This window comes from Parasteatoda tepidariorum, chromosome 2, assembly GCF_982258835.1.
Source record: "Parasteatoda tepidariorum strain Cologne lab strain chromosome 2, Ptep-v5.0, whole genome shotgun sequence".
NCBI classification, from domain to species: Eukaryota; Metazoa; Arthropoda; class Arachnida; order Araneae; family Theridiidae; genus Parasteatoda; species Parasteatoda tepidariorum.
The window spans coordinates 22,923,377-22,942,976 of record NC_141756.1 but is presented as its reverse complement, the minus strand read 5'-3'; the positions used below and the strand labels follow the sequence as shown (position 1 = coordinate 22,942,976).

General features: G+C 30.0%; 1 protein-coding gene across 1 annotated transcript; it reads left to right on the top strand.

The window, feature by feature from the left end:
* Positions 1 to 1,365: 1,365 nt before the first annotated feature.
* LOC107457553 (uncharacterized) lies at positions 1,366 to 9,730 on the top strand. The gene has a single exon (XM_016075729.4). The coding sequence runs from the start codon at positions 1,536 to 1,538 to the stop codon at positions 2,913 to 2,915; it is 1,380 nt and encodes a 459-aa protein (XP_015931215.3). The 5' UTR covers positions 1,366 to 1,535; the 3' UTR covers positions 2,916 to 9,730.
* Positions 9,731 to 19,600: the final 9,870 nt, after the last annotated feature.

The following is a 19,600-nucleotide window of genomic DNA, read 5'->3' as shown; positions in this document are numbered from 1 at the left end:
TGCCTTTAGCCCTTCTCCCTTCCCTCTCCTCCTCTTTTCAGTTATATAGGAATGTACTACGATATTTTCCCTTTTCTTAATATTTTTCCTTTTTACTTAATAAAAATATTTTCTAAAATTTCCGTGATACTTTTCTTTAGAACTATGTTTAATGTAGTTTTCAGTTCCATATAGTTTTTCAAGTTAAAAGATTTTAATCTATATGAAAATCAAGAGAGAAACTAACGTACTTCCTTCCTCTATGACTTTCCACACGCTAATGGGGAAAGCATGTGAAGTGCTGCCATAGGAAAAGAGTTCTGCTCTACGCCACCTGCAGCCAATTTCGATCGCCAATAACCGTAATCCCTGATTTAAAATTGTTGACAATTATTTTTTAAAAAAAAATTGAGAAATGGTGTTTAAGGTGGTATAAAATGAGAAAAAATATGATATTGAGATAAAAGCATTTAAAGACTTCAGTTCACCAGTCTATCCAGTGTTGTCAGCTGGAACAGAAACCTACTATAACTTGGTAAATAAATAAAGTACAAACAAAAGTTAAATATTTTTAGTAAGCTAAGACTACAAGGATTTTAAATCACTAACTAACTCAATTTTGAAAGTTTCGTCGGAAATCATGTTTTTCCACTAGTCATGTTTTCCATTGCAATATGAGAGGCATAAATACCTTAACATAATATTTATGCCTCTCATGTTGCAATCTATGCAATACAAGTGAGGCATTGTTTTTTATATATCTTTTTTCCATTTTACACTAAATTCGATCAAATCAAAAGTAAGTTGATAAAAAAAAGTTTGTAGACTAATCAGATTTCAAAAATTTGGAAATTATGAGAGGTTATTACAACAACAAAAAATATAAGTGAAAAAAATAATTCTCCTGTGTTTTTTATTTTTACCCAGTATACATATATATATATCTAACGTCGTTGCAGTGTGGAAGGATTAAAACAGGTTTTAGGCAGGGAGGGATGGTACAAAATTTATTTATTAATTATTAGACAGAGAACGTTTATCAAAGGGGTCACGAAATGTTGTGCTCCTCAATATAAGTTACGGAAAGGATATAAGAAATATAAGGGATATCAGAAATTTAAAGAGAAAGAAGGAAAAAAACATAAAACAATCTAATTGTTTTACATTTTTAAAACGTAAGTTCTTAATTCGAAATACGATACATATTAGTAAACATTAATAAATATTAACACTGTTATGTTAACATTAATTGAACCTATTTTTAAAAAGGAAGAGTTTCAAGTTCGCGTAAACGACTGCAAGAAGGACTAAGTTATGCGTAAGAATTGCCTTTGAGCACCTTAATTTCTCCTGCCGGTGCACTTTCGTAGGATTATCATGTTAAAGAAGTAAAGGCTGCTGAGACAATTTTAATTCAGCTCAGCAAAGAACGCACGAAGCTTCCATGTCACAGCGGGCAAAGCCAAACAGCATTAAGCGTTCTAAAACGGGACCAGATTAAAAACAAACTTATTATTTTTTTCTATTGGTAACTTGGTAAGTCTTATACATGCAGTATGTTTGATAAAACTGATATTGATCAGAGTAATGTAAGTAAAAACTATGATTTTCATTCAGTAGAACAGTCTTTTTCATGCAATGTGTGTCAGAAAACATTCAGAAAGAGAGACAATTTAGATAAACATTCCCTTGTTCATGCTGTGGAGAAACCTGATTCTTGCTACGTATGTGATGAAACCTCAGAGAAATCTCACTTAAATGTACATTCTGTTGCTCATACTGCAGAGAAACCATATTCATGCAGTGTGTGTGATCAATCTTTCACTCAAAAATCTAATTTAATTAAACACGCTCTTGTTCTTACTGGAGAGAGACCCTATTTATGCTGTATATGTGATCAATCATTCACAAAGAAATCTGTTTTAAAAAGACACTACCGTATTCATACTGGAGAGAAACCTTATTCATGCAGCTTATGTAATAAAACTTTCTCATTGAAATCTTATTTAAATGCACATTCTGTTGTTCATACTGGAGAGAAACCTTATTCGTGCAGTGTGTGTGGTCAATCTTTCACACAGAAATCTGGTTTAAATCAACACTCTCTTGTTCATACTGGAGAGAAACCTTATTCATGCAACCTGTGTGATAAAACCTTCTTAGTGAAATCTGTCTTAAATAAGCACTATATTGTTCATACTGGTGAGAAACCTTATTCGTGTAGTGTGTGTGATAAATCTTTCACTCAGAAATCTAGTTTAAATAAACATGCTCTTGTTCATACTGGAGAGAAACCTTATTCATGCAGCTTATGTGATAAAACTTTCCTATTGAAATATCAATTAAATGTACACTCTGTTGTTCATACTGGAGAGAAACCTTATTCATGCAGCTTATGTGATAAAACTTTCTCATTTAAATATTCTTTAAATATGCACTCTGTTGTTCATACTGGAGAAAAACCTTATTCATGCAGTGTGTGTGGTCAATCTTTTACCCAGAAATCTAGTTTAAATAAACACGCTCATGTTCGTACTGGAAAGAAACCAAAATCTTATTCATGCAGTGTGTGTGGTCAATCTTTCACCCGGAAATCTAGTTTAAATATACACTCTGTTGTTCATACTGGAGAGAAACCTTATTCGTGCAGTGTGTGTGATCAATCTTTTACACAGAAATTTAGTTTAAATAGACATGCTCATGTTCATACTGGAGAGAAACCTTATTCATGCAGCCTGTGTGATCAGTCTTTTGCAGAGAAATCTAATTTAAATAAGCACTTTCTTGTTCATACTGGAGAAAAGCCATATACATGCAGTGTGTGTAATAAAGGTTTTGCTTGTAAATCAAATTTAAATCAACACTCTCTTGTTCATACTAGAAAAAAAACCACATTCTTGCACTCTACGCAATCAATCTTTTTCACAGATATTTAATTTAAATTGATACTTACTTGTTCATATGGGAGATAAACCTTATTATTGCAATTAAGAGGTCTCTAGTTGGGATCTATCTCTCAAAAAGTAAAATTATCATTTAGAGGTCCAAATTTTCAACTGCTTTCTTGACTAAGCTATTGGGACCATATTTTCCGAAGTGTGGTTACCTCCCATATGTTGTAGATCAGGTATGCAATTTACGTCTAAAAAACGGTAGGTTCAAGTCAGAAAAATTACATTTTAGTGTTTGATTTTGTTGCTTAAAATGTAGTAATGCTAGGTTTAATTGCTTAAAAGGATCGCTTCTTTAAACTATTTCGATTGAATTCCAGTGCATGAAGATACGATCACTAGATCAAAAGGTTTTCTGTGTGTTAGGATTTCTTTTGTGTGTACTGTACTTACCAAATTTAAGAGGATGTCGTACCACCGGAGAACCTTTTCGTTGCAAATTCTCTTTCACCTTCGTAATTAATCTAAAATATAAAGTATAGAAAAAGTGAGTTCAGACGATCCTAGAGTAAGCAAAGAAGTTTCAAATACTGAAAAGAAATTTTTAAAATATCAGACTGAAAATAAAGTGTGGGAAGTTAACTCAGAATTACACAATGTTGTTGTTGTGTCCAATCCTTCAGGATCTAGCGACAGCTAGATCAAATCCAAGAGACCGTGGACCCTAGCAAAATCAAGCACCAGAAGTGGGCTATCACGGATATCCGCAAGAGCGAGCCCCAAGCAGTCGAGGATATGATCGGGGGAGGCTGGCATCAGATGGCACTTGGTGCACGTTGGAAAGACATTGCGGCCGCATTCAAAGGTCATGCATTTGAGGTGCCCACTGATAAATCTTGAGGCGGCCATTTGAGCCTGTCTGTCAGCCTCAAGATCCAATGCACATCCTGGTCTTTTCCTACAGAACCAGGGATACAAATGTAGTAGTTCTCATCCAATAATTTGTTTGCATTTACATATTTTTCAAATTTTTTTTTTACAATTAACATTTTATGGCTCTTACTCTAGGTTTACCTGAACTCCCTTTTTCTTTCTTTTAAATAATGTTGATTAAAGAGAATTTGCGACAAAAATTTTCTCCCAACGTATAACGTTCTCTTACTAAGTTAGAAGCTTTTAAATTTGTTATTAGGTTTAAAGTTTCTTTAAATTTATTCACTGCAACAAGCATGTGTTGTTCTGGTCTGTAATATTTGTTAAGTTGATGAGATGTAGGTATGCTGAATTTGAGTAGCTAATTTATTATTATTTTCAAAATTTACATAATGTAGCTAATGCTGTTAGTTTGAGTGACGAAAATATTTAAATTAACCAAAAACTTTTTTGTTACAAAATTATATTTAATTTATTACTTTTGACACAAAATTATTCTTAAAATAACTGCAGATGAATTATGTGAATCTGTTTCAAACCATTGGCCAAATACGAGAACTCAGCACATCTATGTATTATTTATGGTACATTTTAGATGTTGAAAAAATATTCCTAATTTTGGATTAAAGTTTTGGTTACTCTTGTTACATTTCAAAGAACAATTAAATGGACACTTTTTTATCATAGTATTATAAATTTATCTTTTTTTTAATATATCAATTGATAAAGGGATACTTAATAATATTATAAAAAATAATACTTAAACAAAGCAATCAAAATTTCTTTATAAATTAGTATTTGGAAATAGCAGGGCTCTGTCTAGGTTTTTCTGAAAGGTACCTATTTTGTGAAAATTTAGACATAATTTGTGAAAAATTAAAAATTATGTTAAAAAATCAACACAAAAACATGGTGAAAATATAGATTTATCGTTTCTTAAGGGATACAGAAATAAAATTTTAAGAAAAAGTATTTTGTGAAACTACTGTTTTTCCTAAAGTTGAATTTGTGAAACTACCGTTTTTCCTAAAATTGAATTTGTGAAGGTACCGCTAAACGGTAGTAAATTCGGCCTGGACAGATCGCTGAATAGGCATTCAAATTCACGAATTTTTGTTATAAATAAAATGTTATTTTTTAGAGAATTTGCTGAAAATTGCAGAGAAATATGAAAAGTTCTTCTAGTTTAGTTTTCAAAGTACTTTTAACTAAAAATTCATGTAGAATATGTAGGTTTAATTTGAAGAAAAATATTCATCCTTTATGTGTTTCTTTTCATGGAATTGTACTGAAGCATGTTAATTCAAAAATTTTAGCCAACTTAAAAAAAAAGAAACTTTAAAAAGGTGTGATTTTTTTTCTTTCAAACTTTTATTTATTTTTAATAGAATGCTCAAACAGGAGCTATTAATCGCTTTCCAAAATTTTTTATGGCGTTTTTATTCTTATTACTATGTGCAACTTTTCTGCACAAAAGCAAAATTCATTTTTTTCTCAACCCCACTCTAATGAAAACATAGGTTTAGGGCTACTGTAGATGTTTTAAGTTTCTAAGTGGTACTAAATTAGTATGGATGCTAGCAGGAATTTCACCATTAAACTTTTTTGAAAACATTCAGTTCTTATTTAATTTTTATAGAATAAATTTTCTCATGAAAATTAACTACTTTTACTTATAGGAATCAGAAATTTCAAGAGAATTATAATCTCTGATGTTATTAAACTTAAAACTCTATTATGTTAAAATAAATAAATAAAAAAGTTGTTTAAACCTTATTTTTTATTAAACCATTAGTGCTAAAATTTGATATTTTACATGCAACCCATGTAATTTTTGTTCTTTTTTAAAATTCTATTATTTTCAAGTTTTCTGTAATTATTATTTATATAACATAAATATAATACTATACTGTTTCTCTAAGATACCTAGTAGGGATGTAAAGAATATTCGGCCACTATTCGGTATTCGGCCCTTTTGCCGAATATTCGGCCTAGCCGAATACTGAAGTTATTCGGCCGAATAATGAAGTACATGCTATTATTAATTATTTAGATTTGTGAAAGCATTATTGTTGGCATCGAGATATTTAAAATATTACAAAAAATACATCAAGTTGTTAAATTTTTTTTAAAATATACAAAGTTTAAAAAAGCAAATTTGTTAATATATATTTCATTTTTAATTTAAAATTTGAAAATTATTTAATTACAAAATTAAAATTTCAAAAGTGAAACTTTTAAAAAGTTCTTAATTTTCTGAGTTTTAATAATTTTTCTGACAAAAAAAATAGAATACATTTAACAGTAGTAAGTAATGACTTCTTATCTTAAATAAAATAGCATATAAATTACAAGTATAACTATAACTAAAATATGCTATTATTAATTATTTAGATTTATAAAAGCCATATTGCCTTGTTATTGGCATCAAGATATTTAAATTATTACAGAAAATAAATCAAGTTGTTAAAAATTTTTTTAATGTACAAAAATTAAAAAAGCAATTTTGTTTATATTTATTTCATTTTTAATTTAAAATTTGAAAATCACTTTAATTACAATCAAAAGAGAAATTTTTAAAAATTAAGTATTCGGCCTAAAATTTGGCCGAATATTCGGTATTCGGCCCCATCACTACTCGTTACATCACTAATACCTAGGTATTGTGACCGCCACTAAGTCTGTGGCAGTCTGGTGCTATGGAAACAAGAAGAGGGCATTTTAGGGAGGGTAGCTTCAATGAAGAGGTCTCCTTTTCTCTCGCCGAAACCAGTCCTAAAGAGGGACCCCGCACCCCTACTTAAAATAATCATACCTCGTTACCATAGTCACCGCCCCAGCTCCAGACGATTGTCTGGCAGAGTACCTATCTTAGACGAGCAGTATTGCCTTCAATACATTAATTTTTTTTTAATTCAATGGATTAAAAAAGCAAAACAAGATAAAATTCAATTAGTAAACTAACATAAAACTCAATTAATGCTAATATAATAATTTTTATGCAGCTAAATAATGTTATTAATTATATAATTCTGCACTATAGCATTTTTATAAAGCAATCCAGCGAGAAATAACGAGTGATAGTACTTGCAAAAATATCTATACAAATGTGAGCAAAATGTTCAAAAAATGCTTAATATAAGTACAGCATCATCAAATCCAATTTCTAAGTACTTTATGCTTTCTAATTAATTATGCTTAGAATTTTTTATATTATCAGCAGGGCTTAATCCAGGTCGATTTTGGTACCGTTTTTCGGTGCCTTCACAAAATTAAAAAAAAAAAAAAACGGTACCTTCACAAAATTTTAAAAAAAAAATCGGTACCTTCACAAAATAAAAAATCAGTATTTCAACAAACTTCGAAAAAAAAAAAAACGCATCTTCACGAAAATAAAATAAAAATTTGAAGGAATTAAAGTGCTGAATAGTTTTCCGAGCGGTTATTATAATTTTATCTATGTATTCTGTATTTCTATTATTTTTTCCACCATTAATTCAAAAGTAAAAGTTAGCACAATATCAAAATAATAATTTCTTAATCATAATAAGTTCAATAAATTTTATTAGTAAGTAAGTTAAAAAAATTTTTTAAACTTTATGTAAATCTAATTTTTAACCATATTAATCTGTATAGTAAATTCCATAATTTCTATGCTGGCTGGCTGTATAATTTACATTGAATTAATAAATGGAATTAATCTACAAGCTGTCTTGTAAGCAATTCCTTGCGCAATATGTGACTGTTTTTTATAGTATTGTACTTTTTGTATACATATGTATTTTTTCTTATTTTTTTTCTTAGCAATACTAAATTTTCACAAAAAAAAATTTTTTTTCACGAAAATAATTTTTTTCTTCACAAAAATAGGTACTAGAATTGAAAACCTGGATTAAGTCCTGATTATCAGTGTAAACGAATATGTGTTGTATTATGTTTTTATTCATTTTTGTAATATTTTAAAAGTGTATTCTTTAAGTTAAGAAACAATTTCAGAACTCATTTACATTGTATTTTATTTTATTTAATTCTGCATTATATTAATAAGCAAGTTGCAGACCTCATAGTTGCCTAAAGAAGAAACTAGGATAGGAGACTACTTTTTAAAAAGGCAAAGAACAAATTGTAAAAAGTATAATTCACTCTACTTAAGTATAATAGTAGCAAGTTTTATCACATAAAAGTAATAAAATACACTATTTTTTTTTAATTTAAAACTTAATTCTGAAAACAGTTGCTACTTTTCTTACAGTAGAATTGTATTAATTGTGCACTGAGTTATACAAAAAAAAATTTGAGATCAAAATTTAGGACAATTTAATGGTACTGTTGCATACTCAATATCAATTAGTTAATATTCCTTCATACCAATGTTTATATAAACTTATTTTGCAATGGAGTTCATGACTTCCTTTATCAAATGCTTTTAAGTGGGCTTTCAATAGTTTCTGAATGAAAACACAATAAATGTGCATCCTGGCATTTATGTTTAAAACTAATTTTCTGGGTGAACTATTAATTGAAATAAAAAAAGTATTTGATTAAAATTCCAAATCTTTTGATTGTTCAAACAGATTATATTAAAAACATGCATTAGTATTCTAGAAAAGAGGATAGTCTGAACTCAAACAAAACAAAAATATATGGAGAAAAAATCTAAAATTAAAAGGCGAATGACAACAAAATATTTCTTATTAGAAAAATCAGAAATTTCAGGACAACTACATACTCTGATATTATTAATCTTAAAGCTTTACTATGTTATTATGAATGGGAAAAAAATAGTTTGTACTTTATTTGTTAGTAAACCATTATTACTAAAACTTATTATTGCTATTTTGCACGTAACTCATATGTCATTTTTGTTCCTTTTTTTCATTCCTTTTTTTAAAATTTTTTTTTATTGTTATTATTATAAAATATATACGATATATTGCCTTAAAAATGTTTATTCATTTATTGGATTTTTTTAAAAAAATTTATATTTCATGAAAATTAATGCTAATATTAATTGTTATCACTAAAATAAGTTTTATTGTATATAGCTAACAAGGGAAACTAGGGAAGTGTGACTATAGAAAAATCGATATTTTATTACTTGAATGTAGACTATTGGTTATTATAATTGTCTCATAATCCAATTAATTTATAATTAATTGGATAATTAATTAATTTGCTAATTAATAAATTAATTAACATTCGTTTCGGCCCATAGAAGGTCCTGTGAGAGATAAAAAATAATTCAATATATAGAAAAATCGGTGTTTTATTACTTCAATGCAGACTATTAGTTATTGTAATAGTCTCATAATCCAATTAATTTGGAATGAATTTGCTAATTATTAAATTAATCGAAAAATCAATTAATTATTGATTGATTGTTAATTAATTATTAATTAATTAATTGATTTGCAATTACATACTCCAATTAATTTGGAAAGTTTTTCAAAAAAAAAAAATTTTAAAAATTTGATGTCAATTATATTTTTAAATTAACCTAACAGGTTTTTATGAAAAACTACAGATATATAAAATTTTCGAAATCAATTTTGACAATAAATATGCATTATATAGTACGTGAAAGTACCACAAAATTAATTGGAGTTATGAGACAATTATAATAACTAATAGTCTGCATTGAAGTAATAAAATACCGATTTTTCTATATATTGAATTATTTTTTATCTCTCACAGAACCTTCTATGGGCCGAAATGAATGTTGCCCCCTAAAATTATTCCTCATAAGGCATACATCCCACTAGTTTATTTCAAAATTGGCGAGTCACACTTCCCTAGTTTTCCTTGTAAGTAATGATATTAATTTAATAATACTGAAGTACAGCATTTTTATATTATAGACAAGCGTGGGGGGCGTGAATCCCTCATTGACATATATTTCTAAAATAAAATTTTTATTTGTGTGTTGAGTGGATTTGTAATGTAATATAAAAGCATATATTTAAAGTATTCAGTGCTTTATTTTTTTAAATAATAAACTTTTTGGACTATATTTCTCAATAGCGGATACCCTCTATCGGATTCCCCTGAATAACTTTTGATCTCATGATCGGATCTTAGCGTTTTAGGACTCGTCCGTAATTGTTTGAGGGAGAGAACTAAAATATGCTAATAAATTAATGAGACGGATTTTAGGTCAAGAAATCAAACACAAAACGTAGTTTGCCTTGAATAAACACGCCTTCTTTTCGGAACAGATTCGGATTTCGAACCCAAGACATAGGAGGTATCCACAATTTTAAAAATATTGTCACAATCGTTTTTTTAGGAGAGTTGCTCGAAGTTTGGATCCCTTAATAATTTTACTTTCTACGTATTTCGCTATATCTCAAGAACGTTTTACCGAATTGGAAAATTTTTACCAATAAATATAAAATACATTTATCCAAAGATCATTCTCTACAAAAAGTAACTTTTAGTAAATATTATTTTAATTTTTAACGAAAAATTGGAATTGTAAGGTATGCATTTTTTGCATGTATAATTTTACATTGCAGAAAATTTGTGCGAAATCGGTCGAATAGTTCCTGAGAAATTGAATTTTAAATATACGACTTTTTAGAAACTCGTTTTTTCAGGAACTATTGAACCGGTTTTACTCAAATTTTGTATTTTGCCATAATTATATAAAAACTTGTGTATCCTACAATTCAAATTCTCTTTTGACTATTATTAAATAAAATAATAATTACTTTACTAAAACTTTAATTTTTGCACGGAATTATCTTCGGATAAACGAATTTTATAATTGTGTGCAAAAATTTCTTAATTCGGTTTATTAGTTCTCGAGATATGGTGAAAGACGCTTAAATTAAAATTCAAGTCCAAACTTTGGATCGTTCTCCTGGCCATCAGATTAAATTCAGATTATTAGCTTAGAAGAAGATTATTTTCCGGATGGCGGCTACCCCTTATATTTTGGGGGTCAAGAATTCGAATTCGTTGTATAAAATGTAAGTTTATTCGGAGAAAGTACTTTTTTGAATCTTATTTCGTACCTTTCTATCGCCATCGGACCGGTCAATGTTCGATAATTTTACCACTGAAGGAAAGGGGGCGTGGATTGCTTATATTTTAGATGCTTTTGGTATAATAGTCTTAATTTAAACATGCCTTCAAAACCAAATACAGTTACTTGCGTTGGCTTTAGGTGACGGGTCTTAGTTATTAAGTTAATCTCGGCTAACCTCTCATCCATAAAAAGTCTCACAAACCTGAGAGAAATACACCACCGTAAATAAAATGAAGATATAGTTAAATGTTCCTTGGGTGACCACTGCATTAAACAGACTTTTTGTCGTCCTTAATTTTATGGCACTTCAGGGTAATAAGTTAAAAGAACATAATATATTATAGGTAATAAGTTATAAAAATATATTTTCATGCGGCAGTGTTAGTCTTTATAAACTGTAGCATTAACTTAGAATGCACTTTCCAAATTATAAATGCAAAAATTCTTTTACTACCATTCAAGTCTTCGTCTCTCTGTCTAGTGATTTTCTGGAAATTAATTCTCGAATTGTGATTCGATTCCTTATATTCCACTTATTTTGCTTAAGGTCTTTAATGCTTTTAAATAATTACCTAAAGTTTTAAAAGCAGAAAAATTATCTAAATGCATTATTTATTTATTTTTGCGAAGTCATATCACAGTCTATTTTATTTTATAACCGTCGTTGAACAGCCGACCCAATTTTATGGGTTTACGTCAACGTATAACAACATAAGAAATGGTAGTTCTAATACTTTTCTTTGAGAAGTTTGCAATATCAAGTAACTCAGTGACAATGCGTTGAGTTATACAATGATAAAGCATTTTATTCTGAATAGGCAGAAATCTTAGACGCTTATTTTCAAGGCGATTTTCATAAAAATAATAAGAAAAAAATAAAACTAAATTTCTGTCACCATATAAGAATAGACGTTTCAGCTCTTACGTTCTAGTAATGAGCGTTCAAGTAATATTGCGTCCAAGCAATAGATTGATAACTGGACAAAACTATAAATCAAATTCACTTGTTGTTTTCTTAAAAATGCTTTTAAATTATTTATAACATAAGATGAATTATTCGTAAATTTAAATTAATCTAATATTTTTTGTGAAATTCTTAAATTTAATAGGCGATTAAGGGGGGGGGGAAATAAGGCATTTGTAACTTCATCCATTTGCATAAAGTCCTCATAAATGTGGGGGGCGCTGTAGGCCTGACCATTTCATGCATGGTAAATCATTCGTTTTATCACAAGAGTCAACTATATAAATTTTATCTACTTTAGTAATACTTAATAAATCCAAAAAATTTAAATCAATGTTATCGTCCTGATTACGATCAAAATTAATTCCCCGAGAAATTATTAATTAAATGTTCGACATAAATTAATAATTAATCACATAGCGTTTATTGAATAGAGAACGGCATTTTTTACATTAGCTACAATAGAAGGTTCAAGATAATCTTGAGTAACATTTGGTCGATAAATGAAGAAAAGAACCCCTAGATGAAAGGTTTTTCGAAGGGAATCTTCTTTTTTCCCAAATTTTAAATTGTCATCTAATCTTTAAATTTGAGATAAATGTTAAGGTTTACATTGATTAAAATTGCTCAAACAAGACAGAACAATATCTGCCACGGCATTAGTTAGTTTCGCTTCGTATTTGCATTAAAGATAAAGCGAAACATTTTATAGTGTTCGTCTTAAGATTTATTCTCATTTGTCTCGAAAATACAAATTATGATTATTAAATTTTTTTTATTCTGTCGTTGAGCTTCTATAATTGGAATATTTAAGGAGAGTTATATTAGAAGGTGACATTTTTTGTTTCTGAACTAGATCATTTTTATAGCTTAATTTTTCATGGAAGTGTTTTCAAGCTTATTGTTGGCCTTAAGTGAGACTTTGGCACGATTTTGATGAACGAAAGTATCACAATTAATTCTTTTTCTGTATTTTCTGTAAACAAGTACTTAACACGAAGCCATATGGAGCATAAACAGTCTAATTATGCATCGAAGTTTCCAGGTACACAAAACAAAAATATAACATGATTACAGTAAAATACATAAACAAATAATAAATCTATGTTAAGTAAAAGAAGTAGACGAGGAAGAATTATATTTCAACTCATTCGATGTTCGATACGGTTCTGTATATAATTAACCTATCGTTAACCATGATTCTAACTTATGTAGAAAAACTGAGCTCAACTGTAATCCGCCATTTTGCTGATAAAGATTAGCTGACGTCATAGATCACACGTGTGGGTACGGGAGGTCTTCTTCTTGAAAAGCGAGAACGCGTTTTTAGTAGCTCATCTCATCAAAATAAAGATAAACAGCATTCAGTATCATTTGGCATGATGCTGTCACTCAAGACTAACTCGTGTTAATCAAAATTTTCGAAAATCATGTGACTTTTTATCGGTACTCATTAATTTCGAGGGGCCGTAAAGATTCTCTTTCCAAAGTATCTGTTATCATAAAACTGCACAATATTGAAGCAGTTTTAAGAGGTACCATGTATACTAACAAGGGTATCTTTGTACCTATATTAGTACATTTGCTATCTGTTAAAACCACACCAATTACCATAGCACCAGTAGTGATGCAAATTGCCAAAATTAATTAAGCATCATTGACGTCATCAATTGCAAGGCGATTTTTTATGCTTATCCTAAACGATATCGTACCATTTCACCTTATTTAGGTTTTTAGTGTATAGCTTCTTTTTTTTTTTTATTCGTTTAGTAGTTATCACCAAAATTGATTAAACATCATTGTCGCCAGTTATAGGATGGCGATATTTTACGTTTCTCTTAAACGATTTGGTATTATTTCTCCATTAATTTTGTTTTTCAATACATAAGGCGTGGAAGGCTTTCGTGGTTTTCCTCTCCATGTAAAGCAAATACGGGTGAATTCCTTTAAAAAGTCCTTCACGAAGGCAAATTTTTCACAATACTTGAATCAGGAGTACGCTTCAAAATTACAAGGCTACGGAGTTGATCATTGGTAGTCGTAAACCCAAAATAGGGTCGGCGGTTATAAAATACCATAATTTGACCACCAAGTTCCTATGACAAATCAATACCTCTGGAGGTACTGGTTCAGGAATTTTCTTGTCTTCTTAATTGGGTTCAAAATTGCAAGGCTACCGAGTTGAACATTGTTAGTCGTAAACTCAGATTTGGGTAGGCTGTTGAACGACGATTTTAAAATAAAATAAAATACCATCATTGACTTTAAGTTATCTAGTTTTATGGATACACATTTTAAAAGCATAACTATAAACAAATTAAGCAGAAAATTTTAGAAATACTAATTTGATGCCGTAGTAACGTATGCTAACAAGTTCGCTTTGACAATTTAGCTTGATAAATAATAAAAAGTATTAAAGAACGTGTAATAAACTCCTGTTTTAAATAATGAAAGCTATAAGCTACCAAATATCAATAATGCTTTGAAATATTAAAAAAAAAAAAAAATAGAATCGTCTATAGTTTGATTTAAAACAATGACTTATGCTAAACCAGATGTCTTCCCAAGCAAACTAATAGAAATCTTCTAACAAATTTTAGGATTGAGGGCCAAAATTATTACTTTCACCTACTATCCAAATTTCGGGACGTTAGGCAGACGTTGGATGTATATGAGAGACACACACACAAACTCTTTATTTTAATATCATAAATTAAAACCTTTTAACTCTCATTTTATCCCCTTAGGTGTCTAAAACCAAAAAAAATCTTTCCGTCTTTGTTACTGAAGGAACTCATTGTTCAAATTTCATGTTTCTTGCTTGAGTAGCTTATAAGACTGAACATTCTTTATGTATGTATAGATTTTTTTTATAAACGTCGTTGAACAGCTGGCTCAATTTTGAGTTAACGACTATCAATGTTCAACTCCGTAGGCTTGTAATTTTGAACCCAATCCAGAAGACAAGGAAATCCCTGGATCAAGCATTGTGAAATTTTTGCCTTCGTAGACTTTTTGAAGGAACTAACCCTCATTTGTGTTATTTAGAGAGAAAAACCGCCCGTGGTTAGCCTTACGATAAATGGACTCTAACCCATGATCCATCTACCTCTGAAGATATTTTGCCTAAGCACTTTGGTCAGTGCGAGGCGGGTGCTAAATTCGTATCAACCAGCCATAGCTGAGATTCGAACCCAGCGGTGGACAGTCGATACGAATGTGATACATATGTATTGATACAGATAGATATAGTATATATGTATAGATTGTAAAAAAAAACTATATATATATATTAGTAAACTTTTACTTCCGCATAAAAATCACATTTTTGAAAACCCCAGATGGGTACAAATGCTAAATTAAACAAGTCAACTAAAACGTTTTTAAAAGAATCTCAAGGAAAAAAAGATTGTATTAGGAAGGTTGTTAATAATCATTAATTAAGTGTATTGGTTAATAAAAAGACAACTGAAAAAACGGCGACGCTAATGCATGACATATGATGATTATTCCCTGTTTTTTATCGGTGGGAAATTCCCTTTCAAGGATTTCTATCTGGGTTTTTTATTGAAGATAAATATAAAAATACGTTTAAAAACAAATAGTAACAAAGAAAGGAAATCGCGCATTTTCCATTTTTATTTTTCAACTTCTTACAAAACATTCTGATGAACGCAAAAGGGAACATCCTGATATCCCAATATGCTATAGTTTTTAATTACTAAGCAATTGCTGACAATTTAAATTAAACTCAACAAGTTTCGAAAAGCTCTCACATTGAAAAATGCAAATTTCAATTTTATCAATGCAAATATTTATAATTTTTATGAGCTGAATCGAAAAAGTCAATTTTTTAACAGTTAAATTACAATTATTCTTATTTGTATAGATTATTTTTAATTCTTTATTCTTTCTTAATCATGTTGTTTTAATAAAGTTTCAACAGTAACTCGTTTATAACAGCGTGTTATAGAGATTAAAATATATTTTAGAATAACTTTAAAAATTTGAAATAAAATTTTTTTTTATCAATTAATAAAATTGTTTTTTTTTCTTCTTTTTTTTAAATCAGATAATGATAAACATAAGAGTTAAATAACGTATATTCCGGTGTATAAGTAAACTTTTCAAGTCCGCAAAATTTTGCGAAAATCAGCTGGCCGACACCGGTAGCAATTTTCTATCCAACGGCCTTTAAGTACCGCTGTCTTGTTTAGAATTGTTTAGCAATCTCTGAGCTCTCCACCGAATAACGCAAATCCGGGTTAGTTCCATTAAAAAAAAATCCTCCACGAAGGCAAATTTTCCCAATACTTGATCCAGGAGTTTCCTTGTCTTCTGGATCGGATTCAATAATATTAATTCCCAGGTTCGAATGCCAGCAACGGCTGGCCGATGTAAATTCTGCACCCGACTTGCACCGACCACAGTGCTAACGTAAAATATTCCCAATGGTAGACGGATCATGGGATTAGAGTCCCTTTGCTGTCGGGCCAACCGTGGAAGTGTTTAATGACTTTCCTCTCCATTTAAAGCAAATGTCGGTTAGTTCCATCAAATCGTCCTCCACGAAGACTAGTTTCCCCCAATGCCTGATCCAGGAGGTACCTTGTCTTCTGGGTTGCGGTCAAAATTACAAAGCTACGGAGTCGAATGCATGTAATCGTAAACTCAGGATTGAGTCGGCTGCTCAGTGACAGTTATAAAATTAATTACCCCGGCTCAAAGGAGTCAAAATATATTTGAAAAGGCATAAAGCATATTAGGAAACAATGGGGGAAAAAAAGCATATTCTAAAGCTTGGAATAAGGAAAATCTTCTAATAAAAGTTTGGAAACCCCTCATTTAAATAATAGGAACGTATTTTGGTAATGGTTTTTGTTTTGATATTTTCTATACCTATTAGTGGTAATCGCTGCCACTTGCTGACCCCCCGATTGATTGAACTACCCAGTTCTATTAAGATGTTTTCTTTGATGAGACTTGCTCAATGGATTACATTAAAATTCAAATATGTTTAGTTATATTCCTTAGCATCAAAAAAAGAGGAAAGACAGCAAAAAAAGGTAAGAAAGGTTAAAAGGAGAGAAAAGATTAGCAATAAACTGATTCGAAATTTAGAAAGAAAAAAAAAATTTATTTTTAAAAAAAATAATAAAATAAAGGAACACGCAGTTTAAAAAAAAATTAACTTGACAAAAAAAATACAGTTTTAAGACTAATGTCATAATAAAAAAATTTTTTATCAGAATATTTTGTAAAAATTTTTTTGAAAACGTGTAAAATGTAATTTTTTTTTATCTAATAGCTTTTACGTTGCGGGTTGTTGCTTTTTTTTAAGACAAGGGGTGCGATTGTTCCAATGGCCAAGAATACGACCAAGAATCTATGGCCAAGAATTCTGCCACACACATACGTTTATAGGGCAGACCCATTCATAGACTCACCCATTCGTAATTTTGACCTGAACCAGAGAACGATCCATTTCAAATTCAGTACCCCAGAGGTATAATTTGTTTTAGGAAGATGGAGGACTTTGTGACCCGATAGATTTAACGTGCACGGCAAGGTGACTCTAAATCTTGATCCATCTACCACTGAGGATATTTTTACGTCAGCGCTGTGGGCAGTGCGAGCTGGGAGCAGAATTTATATCAACCAGCCATCACTGGTGTTCAGACCTGGAAATGAATTTTTTTTGTTATAATTTTATATCCATCGTTGAACAGCCGACCCGATTCTTTGGGCTTGCGACTACTAATGTTCAACTCCGTCGCTTTGTAATTTTGAACCTTATCCAGAAGACAAGGGAACTCCTGGATCAATTATTGGGAGATATTTTGCCTTCGTGGAGGATTTTTCTTTATTGAACTAACCCGCATTTGCGTTACATAGATAGGAAGACCACGAAAACCTCCCACTGTTTGCATGACGGCAAGGGGACTCTAACCTATGATCAGTCTACCACTGAGGATATTTTATGTCAGCACTGTGGTCGGTGCAAGCCGGATGCGGAATTCGTATAGACCAGCCATCCATGGGATTCGAACCCGGTTCAATTCGTAAGGCGAGTGCTCTATCCCCTGAGCCATCACGACTCAAATAATATTATGTGGAAGTTCGAAAATTTCGTTTTCCATTTTATTAAAAATGCCTTAAACTAGCAAAACATATTCTTGAAAACAGCAAAAAGTGTTCACAAAATTATATTTAAAAAAAAAATTATCAGTCGTTTCAATGTGGTCGTAAGACACGACTTCCAGTAGATTACCCAAGTCAAGCAGCACTAGCTGTGATCCGTGAGTGGATAGGTAGCCACTTTGATCACCCTGCGAAAGGGCCGAGGCTACGCGGTTTTGGTCGTCGTCAAACTGTTCAACTGTAATGTGCTCGACTTCGGCGCGTAGCTCGTCGGGCTACCGAAGCGGGGAGCCATCCCATCCGTCGAGGATCGAAATAGCTATGGCATATTTTCGAATCATTCTAAGGGATGTTTCTCAGACCGTCGCCAATAGCTCATTGTGCTGCTCTAGTATAAAGTACTACTGGAACTATTGCTGAAACATCAGCCATTTCCCAAAATTTTGAATAATATATAATTGCATTAAAACATGCATATTAATAAAAATAAAGATGCGATTTTCTTTAAAGTGTGAAATTCATGTTAAATAGACAAATAGAAGCTCAAAAACTTAAGATAAAAAGAAAACTGTTTTGATAAATTAACGCTTATTTATATATCTATATTTACTTCAAAATTTGAATTTTGTAGAATTGCCAGAAATCAGATTATTAAAAGCTTTTTTTGTATTTTTAAATATGCAAAGAAAAAGAAAAAACTTTTGTCCAAAAGTAAATTTTTTCCCTGGTGAAGCTTCTAATGTTAAAACATCTACAAGTTAAATAATTGTTCATATTAGAAAAAAAATTCAATAGCGTACTGACATTTCTTCAATTAAATTATATACATGGCTTTATTAATCTTATTTTATCAGTTTGAAATGATGAAAAAAAAAGAAAAATATATATTAAACAAATTATTTCTATTCTAATTTTACTCCGATTCATAACTAACAAAATACCGATTCATTAGAAATTTTAAAACTTAACAATTTAAGCTAAAATTAACTATTATATTTCTATCTCCAGCTAATGAATTTCTCTGATTAAATGTTTATCTGACATATGGCCCGAAGGATATCTAGAACTTATTGATATGATTCATAGTTATCAAAATGAAATAATTTAAACATGCGATATATTAATAACTTTTACATAATTATTTAAACGGAACTCTATTCTTCACTTCTGAAAGTGCAAAATTTATCATAAATTGAAAAAAAAAAAAAAAAAAAAACAATAATTATAAATTTTGAAAATAAAATTTAAAAAAAAATTGTTTTAGAAAAAAAAATCATATTTTCTTTAAAATGAAATACATAATAATGCTACAATAATTAAAAATGTGCATTTCAAAATTCTAAGGACAGCTCTGATGTTAATTTAAAGATTTTCAAAATATTAATCAGACTTATTAACATAATTCTCATTTAATAAAATCCAAAAAAAATCGTTAAAATAAAGGGGAAACTTCCCTCTAAAAGTGTTTCTTTTTCTTTTAAATCATCAAACCTCTTCTCTTAAGTGTTTAGAAATATAAGATAAGATATAACCATTAGATTTACAACCAACCAATGTAAGTGAAAATTTAAAGGGAAAGTCCCTTTCTTCTTGAAAGAATGCCCCATCCTTACTTTTTCCGACCTCAAAAAGATAAAAACAGGTTTCATGCAAATGTCAACC